The sequence below is a fragment of the Chroicocephalus ridibundus genome, chromosome 20, assembly GCF_963924245.1.
Source record: "Chroicocephalus ridibundus chromosome 20, bChrRid1.1, whole genome shotgun sequence".
NCBI classification, from domain to species: Eukaryota; Metazoa; Chordata; class Aves; order Charadriiformes; family Laridae; genus Chroicocephalus; species Chroicocephalus ridibundus.
The window spans coordinates 5023250-5037289 of record NC_086303.1 but is presented as its reverse complement, the minus strand read 5'-3'; the positions used below and the strand labels follow the sequence as shown (position 1 = coordinate 5037289).

Here is a 14040-nt window from a genome sequence, read left to right as displayed (position 1 = left end):
GCAGCTCGGCCTCTGCTGAGGACGGATTTATCGGTCTGCGGAGCACAAGAAGCTCCGAGGGGTCAAGCCAAAAGGAATTTAATCTAACTCTTTTCAGCAAGCCGAGGGGGGGAAAAAAAAATCATCTAGGGTTGGAGAACATTTTGTTTCACCCAGAGAAAAACCTTTCATTCCATTTCCAGTCACCTAAAAACCACGTACTTTTGGTAAGAAGGAAGGAGCGCTGAAGTGGCACGCTGTTCCAAATGGCAAAGCGGGAAGGAACAGCTGCGACTTCTCAGAGCTGGTTTTGTACCCAAAGCCGACTGGTACAAACTAACTGGATTTGCAGAATATTCCTCCTGGCTCAAACTTGCCCGTGCCAGCAAGAATATTTCTGTTCTCCAAAGCAACCTCAGGCACCCATGGAAAAGCCAGTCAGTCCCGCAGGAGCCTGGTTCTGGGATGAGCTGTGCCAGGACAGCCGGAGCCCAGCTCCATCTCCCTCGGCATCTCGCCATCCCCGTTTTCCTGTACACTTCCCTGAGTTAGGGAAAGCCAGGCCCTGGAGCACTGGTACCCGCTGGAAGGGGAAAACCCATCTCGTGGGCTTCCGGGTGTCGGGGGGAGGCTGCACCAGCCGTGTCTGCTGTTCTGGAGAGGGGTGGCCTGAGCATCCCTGGGGGCATAAATCAAAGCGCAAAAGTAGCCGAAAATGAAAGGATTTCTTTTCTCTCCTTAAAACAGATCAGACCAGTTTTACGCTGTGTTCTGTGTTTTGGAAGATGCGCACGATTGCGTGCGCACCTGCAAAATTAGGACTATTTTGGCCCTTCCTGAGCCTGTGGATTTTTTCCGTGGCTGCCAGCGCGTCCCGAGCAGGGAGCCTGGGCTCCGTCTGGTCTCTCCTTAACGCGCTGCTGCAGCGCTGGCGGCAGCCGCTGCGCACAGGCTGGGATGCTGCGATGGCTGCTGGTGCTGCGAACGCGGGTTTGTGGAACACGTCTCTGGATGGTGCTGTCGACGGTGTGGTCTCACCCTGGGCCGCCTGCGGTGGGGAGCGATGGGGAGGCAGAGCTGCCTTCCTTTCCTGAGCTCACCATTGAGGATGCGCTGCCTGATCCGGGGTGTCGCTCGGCTTACCTGCCCTCCCTTTTCATTGCCTGCAGGAGCTGGGGGACTTATATAGCCTTCTGGAAAGATTCGGGTTGTATCTGTTTTGTGAAAGCAGCTATCAATACAAAATCAGGTGACGAGAAAGGCTGATTAAAATCCATAAATAACCCCCGTATTACCCTATCCATGGGACGTACAAGTGACAGACAGCGTGCGCCTTTAGCTGTACAGAGCATCGATACAACAAATGCTTTTGAGCCTCCTCTTCCCCGAGTAGATGTTTCTATAAAGCAAAAAAAAGTCCAACCATAACGACTTGGAGGACAAGGTAATGCACGCTGAAGGCTGGGAAATGACATTGTTACAATGACAAATATTCTCCGAATACCCAATTCATGATCCTGGGCGCCTTATAAATGTGATTAGTAGATCTAATCTTGCTGTGCTGGAGCCAGTTGTCAAGACAGCTTGAAAATGGATCGTTGTCCAACTCTGACTTCAACTGCTCCCCAAGTTCTAATAGTTAATGCTTAAAAACTAAACAAGAGTTGGGTCCTGCATGCCCTGCCCTGGGGCACGAGCCAGCCTGTGGCTGGGCAGAGAGGGACCGGGGCAGGGGGAACTGCAGATGACCCCCTAAAAAAAGGCTGATTGCGCCTTCTTGGGCCGCAACTAGTGCGGATCTCTGTGGGAAACAAAATTCTTTAGGTGTACCCAGCTTGGCTGGTCTCTGGTCTGGAGTATCTACCCGTCCATCTGTCCATCCATCCTTTCCGTTTCAGTTGTGGGGTGTGTATTATTTCCCTCCACCTTGCAGCGGGGATGGAGGCAGCCCCGGGGACGCTCTGTGCATGTCTGAGCTCTCCCCGCACCTGAGACACGGGCAGGGAGCTGGGGAAGGAGGGGATGAGCCCTGGGAGAAGGGGAAGCAGCGCTGAGAGCCCTCGGCAGCAGGGAGGCTTCTCCATGTGCTGTAGTTTTGGGCACTCTCACTTTGGGGACTGTCATTCAGGCACCGCAGGGACCTGCCTGCTCCAAAGGTGATGCCGGCGCGTGCCTCTCTGGGTGCCGGTGGGAGCTGCCGAGCGCAGGGTTTTCTGCGAACCAGCTGGAAAGGCAGGAGAATGAGATTTCCAAAAGCACTCGAGTGCTTTTGGGTAGCTGGGATGATTTCCAGCCAGGTTGTCACAGCATCCCAGTGCCCTCCTGGGACTGGCAAAACCAGAGGAAGCCCCGAGTGCCCCTGGCTCCTGAGGGAGCGCGGCAGGTACCTTGCTGATGGCAGCAAAGTACTTTTTAATGCACCGCTCCAAGCGCTGTGAGTCTCTAAGGTGCGTTTGGTGCCTTTACCCTGGATTTTCTGGGGGATCCCAGTGGGGACAAGGTTTCAGAGCAAGTTGGTGCTGCTCAAGCTGTTGCCCTTTTGGGGCAGCCTGGCTGGGGCTAAGGCTGTGGGGTGAGAGAGTCCCCAAGCTGCCGCCCGCCTTCCCCAACCTGCCCAAACAGCCCCCACCTCCGGCAAACCCGCGTCTGGGACCAACAGCACGGGGGAGGCTTTGAGCGTATCCAAGATACAGCGGATTTGGGCACCCGGTCAAATGTTCTCATTGTCTGACCCTTGTCCAGACGCCAGTAAAACCCTTTGGGAAATTCCCCCTCCACCCAGCGCACCGGCTTTAATTACAGAAGAGGAATGCGAGGCGCAGAGCCCTGCTCCTCCCGCCTCTACACTCGGCTGAGCGCTGGGCGCCCGCACATATCCCCCAAAGTTTGGGGTCTGGGAGGGTGGCGGGGTTGGGGGGACGGAGTGGAGGGACCGAGGGGCGATGGGGAAGGACAGCAGCGGAGGCGGGCGCTGGGTGCCTCTGCCCGGCGCTTCCCAAACCCGGGGTGACGAGCGGGGACTTGTCCCCCCCGTCCCACTCTGGCAGCAGTACCCGAGCAGCAGGACATGAGTAATATACATCCCACTGGGGGAGTTAGATCAAAGGCAGTGAAGTAGATACAAGAGGTTTCTGCTTCACAGACCAGAGAGGCTGCAGTTCAATAGCGCCTTTGTTACCGGCTCTCCGGAGCCGGGGATGGAGAAATACCTGACCCCCGCTCCCTCCCTCCGCTCCGGCCCCTCGGTGCACAACCATTTCAAGTATGCGACCGCGCAGCGAGGCTTCGGCGGGGACGCGGCGACAGCAGCGGGAGCAGCCACCAAGGGAGGGGTCGGGGCTTCAAAAATAAGACCCCCTTCCCAGTAGCCAACTGGGGCTCGGAGGCGGTGGGGGCAGCGCTGGGCCAAGCATCCCTGCGGCACCTGGGTTTTTTTGCTGGCGGGGGCCAGGGTGGCGCGGGGAGGAGGGGACGGTGCGGGCGATGGCGTGGTGGCTGCCGTCCCAAGGCCCATTGCCGGCTGGCATGGTGCCCTTCCCGCGGAGAGGACGCCGCGCTGCCAAAGGTGAGGTCAGACGCGCTCGGCCGGCGGCTCCGGGCTGTCCTCGGGTCCCTGCGGCGCGGTGTGGGGCTGGTGGCTCTCGGACGGGCACGTGCCCTCGTGCTCCCATGCTGGGGAGAGCAGCCTGGCACCGGAGCTGCCCTGCGGCGGGTGCAGCCTCCTTGGGAAGGTCTCAGGTGCCAAAGTAGAGCCACAGGGCCATATCCCAAAGAGCCACTGAGTTCGGCTCAACAGATTTACCCTTTGAACGTGCGATTCACTGGGGTTGGCTCCTTAGTGCACCCCCGGGACCAGGGGGTGGGTTTGGTGACGGGGCTAGGGGGCAGAGACCCTCGTGGGGCTCCTGGTGTGCGTGCAGCACCCACGGGCACGCACCGGGGCATCTGCTGGGGCCAAACGATGCTCCTGCAGAGCTCGGTGTGTCGGGCTGCCCGCGGGCACAGCGTCCTGCGGAGTGAAGGGGCTGGGAAGGGAGTGTGGCTGTGCCAGAAGGTGGGGCACACGGTGGCCTTTTTTCCTTGCCCTTCGTATATGGGAGTTAAAAGAGAGAAGACCTTGGGAAAACGCCAGTTCAGAGCTACCCGCATGCTTCAGAAGTTTGGTTTGTAGGTCAAAGCCATGCTCGCTGCTACTACCAACCGCAGGGTGCGAAATCCTTCCTACTTCCAAACCTGGTTGCTGTATAGTTTTAGAAACATTGAATTTCCCAAGGATTCTTGCTAGGGCAACAAGAAAGGGAGTTTCCTAGACTCAATAGCAGAGCTGACCTCATCAGCTCCTGGCAATTAGCAGTCACTGTTGCTGAACGAGCCGGCGTCCTGGCAGGGGAAGAGAATAAAGGCAGAGGCCAGCGCTTTCCCAGGGAGAACCTGGGCGGTTTTGGTGCCACCGGAGGAGCCCCCCCAGGTGCGGGGACGTGCAGAGGCTTTTGCTAAAGGATAACATCTGTCTCCGGCTCTCGGAGGAGCTGCTGGAGCGGCTCACCTTGTCCTGAGATGCCTCTTTTGTGGGTACGGAGATGGAGGCTCCCCCCGAAAAGTCGGCAGGGGAAGGCAGCAGCGGGGGAAGCGGGCGGGAGGCGGGTTTGCAGCCAGACCTTTCTTTAGCCCTTTGTCTCAGCCGACAAAGGCGGGTCTGTTGGATGCACCTCTCGCTGCTCAGCATCCCCAGGTGAGCTGCCGGGGCCACGGGGTCGAGGGAAGGTTTTCCGTTCCCAGTTCTGCCGCTGGGCGACTCCGTGACTGTGGGCAAGTCTCTTGGTGGCCCGAAGGGTCAGATTTTCAAAACAGCCACAGGCGAGGGAACAGCTCTACCCCGAGGAGTGAGCTTTCCCCCCTTGCTTGCAGAAGGGATTTACTCCGTGGGCTCCCGGGCTGCGGGGAGGGAAGCGGCTGCCGAAGAGCGAGGTGGTCCTCTGCAGAAAGGGACGCTTGGTCTGCCGGCGTAAATTTGTGCTGCTCCCTTTGCAACCAGAGCGACTACCTGGTTTATAACCCAAGGTTTGTCGGGTTTATTGGGCTCCTTAAAAGCAGCGCAAAAGGATGTGACGGGGAACGCCATCTTACTGTCAGAGATCAGGTGGAGCTGTGGCCGGGACAGCAGGAGAGGGCAAATAAACCACTCTATTGCCTGTGCCTTGGGCATGCTGCCATTGATTCAGGCTATGGCATGTTGTCTCTTAAGCATCACCTCTGCTGCAAGAGACTGTTGTCCCTGCAAACACAGTTCGTTACTGTTCGGAGGAGGAAAGGCAGGGTGCTGGGTCCTCCTCCCAGGGTCGGGCCACCGCGCCGGCAGGTTACTGCTGAGGGGATGGACATGGCAGGTTTGGGTCTCTCCTTCCCCACCCAGGAGTAAACCGGGAGTAACCACCCTGCGGTGCTGAGGGGTGTTTTGGGTGGGAGACTCCCCTATTTTTGTAGAGTCGAGCTGGGGGGCTGTGGTCCCTGTGCAGGGATGGAGCGGGTCGTGCTCCCAGCTGGGCACGGGCAGGGAGGACAACTTAGAGGGGTTAATTCTTTTTCTCCCCCCTCCTTTCCCTTTTCCCTTTTCTCTCCCCAAAGACCGCTGGCTTATCCTGGGTAAGCCCTCTGCTGTGGTCTATGGCTTTTTATTCCTATGTGATTGCTTTTCCTAACTCATGTAGGGCGAAAAGCCATTGGCTACACAGAGGAGGGACTCCACCTTCCAGGCACCTCTGCAAACCGCACGGACTCCTGATCCCTTTTTAATCACCCATATTTATTTGGTAACAAATAACAAGTGAAAGGGGGCATTGAAGCCTTGCAGGGCCTTAGCAAGACGGATGGGGCAGGGGGTGGTGAGCAGAGGGAGAGACAAAGAGGGACGGGGATGGCGGGGGGCATGGCCTTTCAGGCGCCGTCGTCCCCATTCAGAGCTGAAAGGGCGCTCGGCGGCGCCGGGTGCTGGCGAAGGGGGCTGCGAAGGCGGCGGGAGCAGCTTTTCTTTGGCAGCGAGCTTTTCTCACACGGTTCAAAGCATCCCCACCTGCAGCCCCGCAGAACAAAAGCATCAGGCGGGGAACCAAGGACATTTCCAAGGGCTGCGGCCATTGCCTTGACCCGGCACCGAAGCAGCTGCAGGTGATGGCAGGAGCCCTTTCTGCTGCTGTCGGCTCTCCCGAGCAGGGGCTTGCAGGGTGTTGAGAAAAGCCCAAGGGCCCTCAGCCCCATCTCCCCACCACGCCATGCCCCTTCCAGGAATGCTGTGGACCCAGCAGGTTGTGCAGGACCTGGAGCAACCCAGGTTGTGCCAGGCAGGACCCGTCCCTGCAGCGCCCATGAGTCCTGGTGCCACTGGGACGTTGGAGGGGAGGCGGCGGTGGGGAGCACGTGAGAAGGACAGGTTTAATTGTACAGAGGGACTTGGCAAATTGGCACTTTTTAAATGAGCAAAGGCAATGTCTGTGAGCATGGCAGCCTGGCAGAGCTGGGCTGGATGGGGTGAGAGACGAGGGCTCTGCTGCACGGCCCATCACTGCAGACCCCACCACCACAGACCCCCACCACCACAGACCCCCACCACCACAGACCCCCATCACCACAGACCCCACCATCACAGACCCCATCACCGCAGAGCCCACCGCTGCAGAGCCCACCACCACAGACCCCCATCACCATAGACCCCACCATCACAGACCCCATCACCGCAGAGCCCACCACTGCAGAGCCCACCACCACAGATCCCATCACCGCAGAGCCCACCATTGTAGACCCCACCACCACAGACCCCCATCACCACAGATCCCACCACCGCAGACCCCACCATTGTAGACCCCACCACCTCCGTCGGCACCCGAACAATGTCAGGGGATTACAAACCACCCTCCCCAAGCAGGAAACGAGCAATTTCTCTGTTCTTTTTTTTTCTCACTTCCTGAGCTTTGAGTCATTAGGTGTCAGGCTTTCAAGTTTATTTCACCAGCCTGGAATGCATCTTTAAAAATAAGTCATTGAAAAAAAAAAGAGAAAGCTGAGATTCAGCTGTAATCCCATGACTCAAGGAGGTGTGGAGGAAGAAAATCATGAAATCCTGTGAGTTCCAACAATGAAAGCATGAGAGCTGGCAAGGCTGTGGCACATAAATCATCAAAACTAAACACCATCAGTCAAAATGAGAGGAATTAAGCCAATCTCACCAGGCTGTTTTAATTATTTTTTAATGAGGATTTGCTCATTCAGAAAATTCACCCATGACAATGGTCGCCCCGAGCCATTCACACTGAGCAGGGCCCGTCCCTGCGGCGGACACGCATGGCCTGGCCCCGCTGCTCCCACCCCGGGGACGGGGAGCTCGGATCCAGGGTGCCATGAACCGCCGAGCAGGGGAGAGCAGGGCAAATTAACCAAAAATACACGAGGGGGCCCGTTTTTTTGCCATTCGCTTTGTTGCAACCCACGGTGTTGTGTCGGGGGAGCAATGAGCAAAATCCTCTCTGGATGGTTGCGGTGGGTTAGTGGATGCTGTGCCGCGGCAGCTCCCCGAGGCGGGCACGGCCCCGAGCCCCCCGGCAAAGCCCCCGGCATCGCTGCAAGCACCGGGGGGGAAAACTATGGGGGAGCAGGGATGCTGGTGCTGGGGATGACCCCATCCCTGAGAGGCAACTGCCCCTTGGCGAGAGACCACGGAGGGATGCAAACACCCGCGCTGGAGTGGCAGCAGCCCCCATTAATATTTCGGTGGCCGTTGGGCAAAGCGGCTCAGAGCAGGATTATTGGCAGCCTGTCTGCACTGTGCCGGCGAGATACTCCACCCCTGAGACTTGCTCTCACTACCCTTTACGCTATTGATTTTTCTTTTAGCAAGGCAGGCATTAAGCAGGGAAGAAACGGAGGCAGCACGACCAACTGTGTTTCTGCGGTGCTGTGTCCAGGAGCAGCTGGGACAGGAGGAAACCGAGCGGGCGCCTCGGTTGGGGTGGCTAGTGGTCAGGAGCCAGGGCTGGTGACTTTCTGCCATATCTCTTTCTTTCTTGCCCGTGTTTGTCCAGCTCCACGTACCCCCTGGCAATGCGCAAGGGCTTTAGCAGTGAGATTTGACCGGTGGCTTTCAGTCTGTTTGCTCCTCGGGGCCTGCGGGCGGTGGGGGGGGGGGACGCGCACGGGACAAGTGTTTCACTGAGAGCCCTGCTGTGCAGAAGGCATTGGCAGGGACCCCTGGAAAAGATCCATCGCGGAGAGGAGATGCTGCCAGCACCAGGTGAGCTCTCAGCCTGTCTGGCATCCAGCTCCCAGCAGCAGCTCCTGTCACCTTTCAATTAGCGCAGCCTCTGCCCGCAGCCCCGATTACTGCCCACCGCCGGGGCCGGGCAAAGCAAAAACCCTCGGCTGCCGTGCATTAAACATTAAACATTCACAGCATTAAACAAAACAGTAGATGAGGTTGGCGTTTTCAAAGCATCTTAGAGAACTCGGGCACGCACCTATTTTTAAAAAGGCAGTGACTGAAATCCCATCCCTGGTCCAGACAACGGAGTGCGAAGGAGAGCCGCTGCAAAGGCACCCCTGGGGAGCTCCGTCTCCAAAAGCACCGGGAAAAGGAAGATGCTGGAGCAGTCAGACCCCTCCAGCACTCCCTGGTCCTTCCCGGGAGCGAATGTGCAGAGCAGGACAAGCCACTAATTACAGATAATAACTGCCATTTATGAATGAGGCATCCACCGTCCCAGGCTTCCTCTGGGAGCTGGGTGTGGAGTTCCCGTATCCCCAGGCTGCCGGAGGGTGAGGCACAGGCTTGTCCCGCGCTGCCCTGCAGGGAGGGGAAATGGCAGCCGCATGCCCCGACACAGCCCCCATGGAGCCGTGTCGACCCCTGGACATCCCTGGTGGCAGCAGCCGTCATTTTGGCTTCCAGGGATGTTAGGGAGACCCGGCTCGGGCACGGGGCACCAGCTCCCGAATACCACCGGGGCGAGCGGGGATTCCATCCCACATCCCAGCGCTCGGGCTGGGGTCGCGGCCCGCTGCTGCCCACGCAGGGCTCAGCGTGGGGTTTGCCCCCGTGCAGCGATGATGGTACACGGGAAGAGCTTCCTGCCGGGTTCTCAGCCCCACGGATGCTGGTCCCAGGAGGGAACTCGGGGAGAGAGTGCCAATTATTAATATTTTAATTACAGCCAGATGACAATGAACTGAAAAGTTGGGGTTTTTAATCAAAGCTGTGACAGGACCCAGCCCTGACGGGACACAGTGGGATGCTCGGCGCCTCGCTGGTGGCCCCTGGGAGGGTTGGTGCAGGCACGGGGCTGCGGGAATGGGATCTCCTATGGAGGGGACGATGCTCAGCGGGAGCCCGGGGAGGTTTTAAAGCTCAGCCCTCACGCAGGATGCCCACAGCGGGACCAGGGCATTAAAAATCACGCTGCAGCCCACATCTCCACCAGGCAGACCTGAAGGGCTTCCCCGGGGTTTGATCCGTGCCTGGCTACGTGATACTATCCGTGGGTATTTACCCGCCCTTCCCATCAGAGAGTTCAGTTCCTCGAGTGCTGATCCCCCATGAAATCCAGGTCACTTGGCTGCGGCAGCACTTTTGAGAAAACCTGACCCCGGTTAGCCGGCCGAGAGCTGGAGGAGGTCTGCACGGACAATTCACCACCAAGACATAAAGAGACAAATCCGGGACTTGCCGGGAATTATTTATTCAGCTCTGCTCTCGGCGGGGAATTACGGATGCGCCGGTTGTGCCACAGAGCACCTTCCTCCTCCCGTCTGCTTGGAAATGGGTTATTTAGTAACTGGTGAGGCCACCGGTGCTGAGTCAGCCCACAGCTAATGAACACCCTGGCTGCCCATTTGAAATTTATTGCACCTATTAATTACAACCATTAGCTGCAGCCAGTGAAATTTTTATAATGAGGACCCTTGCGACTTTGCCTTCCTAGCAGCAAATTAACTGTGTGGGGGGAAGAATCAATGGGATCAGCATACTTTACAGAAGCGATGTTTTAATTAGCGATTCTCTGCAAACATGCCAAGCAACAGCTTCTCCGTTCATTATCTCTCCTTAAAGGGATGGTGCTTCTTTTCAGGTTAGTTTTTATCCCGGTCTCGTCTCCTCTGTTGTTGGGTTTCTCATGCACTGCTGCTCATTATAGAAACGGCTTTGAAGCTGGTTTTATCTTAGGTCTGGTTGTAAGCAGTGAGATGTCCAAGGTTTGTGGGAGGGGGGGAAAAAAAAAAGCATCTCTAGGAAATAATGGTTTTGGAAACTTGGCTGAAAAATAGCTAAATTGGATGGATCCTGTGGCTGTGAGGAGGAGGAGGGGGATAAGGAGTGTGGGAAAGGTGTTGTGTCCCCTCAGCGAGCCCTGGGGATGTGGGACCTGCATCTCTGATGCTTCAAAAAGAAAGGACTGAAAGTTCCAGGCAAGGATCCCTCCGTGCAGGGAGCTGCCGTGCTGCAGAAGTGAGTCTCCGCGAGTCCCACTGCGGCCCCGGGTGCTTCTCGGGGGACTTTTCTGAGGGTGGCTGCTCAGCAGATTTTAGAAAACCAGGCTGGTGATCCCCAAATCATCAGTCACTCCTGCAAAGCTTGGCTGTAGAGGTGGACGGACTAGCTACCATGAAAGGCAAACAAAATTAAATTTCTGGGAGCTTTCCTACATTTCATTACAAATGATTTAATTCCAGTCGGTTCGCTGCAAAAATACGGGACCAATTTCCATTGCAAATGATCCCATTTCCCAGGAAAAAAAAAAAACCAACCCAAAAAACAAACCCCGACATGCTGGCGGCAAAAGGCAGCTTTGAAATTCAGGGTTTTAAAATGCAAAACTGAATGTTGTTTTTTCCAACCAAGTAGCTAAAAGTTAATTTAACGGCGTTGCTCAGAAAGAGTAAAGCTGGGGCAGAGTAAGAAAACCAGACGAAGCCAGAGCTCCTGGTGCCTCAGCATCCCTTCCCCGGGTCCGGTGGCCATCGGTGTCACCTGGTAGCCCCAGCCTGTGCCTGCAGCAAGGCTGTGCTGCGCCCTGCCTGCGCCTTGCCTGCGCCCTGCCTGCACCTCCCTTCCCGAAGCTGGCCCGTTCCAGCTGCCCAGCAAAGCCCAGGGAAACGGGTAATTGCTGGGCTAAGGAATAGACTCCGTCCAGCTGGTTCAGAAAGACATTTTTTAGGGCTCAGGGAAAGTGACATTATTAAAGTGAGCATGCTGATTTCAGACAGCTCCCAATTCATCACTGTGACAGTGACAAACACGGCCTGGGGTTATGCAGTTGACTAAAGAGAATTCTCTAGCTTTACATTTTTAATGCTCCTCGCATTTTCTCTGCTGCAGTGGAGTTTTATCCAAAGGATCTTCTCCCTTGAATAGAAAGGGCAGCGCGGGTCTGTGAAGCATGCCCAGCCCTTGCAAATCAGGCAGGGCTTCTGTCATCACTGCCCAAGCCAGTTCATTTATTTTTTAATTATTCCTTGCTCCTTCAGGATCCTTTTTCTACCTTTTCAAGAAGAACAGGAGCGTCAGCCTCAGCTGGGCTGCCTCTATTCTCCGGGGCTCATTCATCATTGTCTGCTGCCTGAATGGGAGGCAGAGGGTCAGCCTGAAAAGCCTCCGCGTTACAAGCTCCTCTAAATATATCAATAGCTCCCTAATGGACGCTGGGGTCCCAGCCGGACCGCCCAGGCTCTCGGGGCGGCTTTGTGTCTGCAAGGGGGGGACGGATGGGCCGGGGACGCGGGGTGGCACGGGGCAGCGGGGACGGGCACCTGCGGGGCCGGAGGGCTGCTCAGCTCAGGCTGCCTGGGAGGTCTGGAGCGGCGTTTGCCTGGTTAATAGGGAGAGCGTTAATCAGCGGGGATGGCGCTGGGTGGGAGCCCTGCACGGGCGAGGAAGGTGTTTGCCGTGGGACATGGTTTGGTGGTGGGCTTGGCAGTGCTGGGCTAATGGGTGGACTTGATCTTAAAGGTCTTTTCCAACCTATGAGGATTCTATAATTCTACATATCGGGGTTTGGCAGTGCCGGATGAGACCCAGCGTCCCAAACCGGGGTCCTGGCTCCCAGGGGTTTCTTCTCCCTCCCCGTTGTCCCCTCCCCGACAGAGCTGTGCGGAGCCGGGAGGGCGCAGGGGAGGTGAGCAGCCCCCCACCCCAGCAGGCTGGCCCCCACGCAGCCCCTCCGCACCAGCCCTTCCCTCCAAAATCCCATTCTCCGGCTGGTAACAAAAAGCAGCAGCACAAAGAGAGACGCGGAGACCTGCCGCTATGCTGAGAAGCCATTCAGAATGGGAGACTCATTAAAGAGCCTGTTGTCATTATTTGTGAGCTCCAGAGGTAGCCTTATTTAATTTGGGAGCTACTAGACAGGTACCCAGATGGCTGGGGAGGGGGGGCTGCGGCAGAAGTGAATTAAATGGGATGGTTCTCGCTGCTGCCGGTCGCTTTGTGCTGCAGCTGGGCCCCTTGGAAAGGGGGAAAGAAGAAAGGCAGGGATGTGGCATCACCCCCCTGCAGCATCACCGCTGGGGAAGAGAAATGGGGGTCCATGGGCCCCACCTGCTTTGGCTTTTTTCCCTGGGGTTAATTTTCTCCTAGCTGCCCCTGCTGTGAATTAGGGCTGCTCCAAACTCTGCCAGGGTTGCTGGCTGCAGGCAGCGGGCTGGGGGCTCTCAGCAGTGCCTGCCTGTTGGGGGGTGTCACTCTTTGCTCCCTACTGTCAGTTGTGAGCCTCAGGAGGTGACAGTGCCTCATACACTGGGGTTTGCTCTTAGTCCTTGGACAGCTTGAGCATTGTGCCCATTTCACAGATGGGTAAACTGAGGCCTTGGGATGGTCCCTGTCTGCACTGGTGCTGACAGGGAACAGACGCCGAGTCAAGGCTCTGCAGGGAGCCCCAGGCAGTGGGTGCTGTGGTCCCTCTGGTCCCTGCATGGCTGCAGGAGGGACAGTTGTGGTGCTGATGTTGTGGCTTGCTGGGCAGCGCGGTGCTGCGCGGGCTGGGCATGGCTCCCTTTGAGCACCAGCACCGCCTCTTCTGGGGCAAGATCAGAGCTGGTCATCTGCAAATTGCACAAAAGCTAAAAATTAAAGTAGGGAGAAAATGAAGGTTTCGCTTCAGATAGTATTTCTGCGAGTATTTGTTATTTTTTTTTTTTTTTAAAAGCAGCCTTTCATTTGCATAATTACATTTTGCAGCTGTTGGGCCATAATGTGGGCTGTGCTTTGGGGCATTATTTTATCCATTGGAAAGGGACACAAAGGGAGTGAACTCCGCTCTCAGCTGCGCCTCATTGTGCCGTAACCGCTGGTGCTGCCTCTGCTCCCAGGGCACCTCACCTCCCCGGCCGCGTCAGGCGCGGCAAGCTGTCCCCCGTCTGTCCCGATTGTTCCCTGCTTTTGAGGAGAGGGGCTTGGGGAGGGGGGAATTTTAATCTCCTCGTCTTTCGCTGGGTGGGGAATTTGGGAGTCCGTGGCTGGGGGGGCTCGGATGCGGGGAAGGAGGGGGAAGGGAGATGTTCCAGTTTTGTGATTTTGGGGGATCTGTCCTACGCCCTCCGTCCTGCCCGTGCATCCCCCGTGCACCCACAGAACCCGCCCTGACTCCTCTCTCTGTCCCCATCCAGGTCCCCCGGGGGTGCTCCCAAGCCTCTCCTGCTCCAGGTGATGCCCCAGTTCACCTTCGCTTGCTTCTGCGGGCTCCATGGCTTCTGCAAGATGAAGAGGAAGAAAGAAGAGTCCAGTGCGGAGCAGGAGACGGCAGTGTGAGGAGCAGACTCGTGTGTGCGTCGCGCCAAGCCGTGCCTCGGGACCCCATCCCCTTCCCCTCGGTATGCCAGGACTGCCAGGGGGGACATTTGCTGCCTCTTTTCTTCTCACCTTTCCAAGGACCAGCTCTCCCCGGAGCATCACCCTCTGCCTGCGCTGTCCCGGGGTGTCTCAGGGTGCTGGGGGGCTGCTCGGCCGAGCTGACGTGCCTGGGATGGGGCAGGGGAAGATGGCCCCCGGGGCCGAGCAATGGTTTTGCTCATCAATAGCAGCAA

General features: G+C 57.2%; 1 protein-coding gene across 9 annotated transcripts in view; it reads left to right on the top strand.

The window, feature by feature from the left end:
- The window catches only part of BLACAT1 (BLACAT1 overlapping LEMD1 locus), a 35949-nt gene that overhangs the window by 14572 nt on the left and 7337 nt on the right, over positions 1–14040 (top strand). For 7 of the 9 annotated variants that reach the window (XM_063356423.1, XM_063356424.1, XM_063356419.1 and 4 more), the window contains one exon: positions 13624–13827. In XM_063356423.1, the coding sequence (XP_063212493.1) occupies positions 13624–13765 (142 nt within the window). In that variant the 3' untranslated portion in view covers positions 13766–13827. Of the gene's footprint in view, positions 1–3412; positions 3545–10070; positions 10092–13623; positions 13828–14040 lie in introns of those variants that run through there. The other 2 variants (XM_063356425.1, XM_063356422.1) reach the window with 2 other exon arrangements.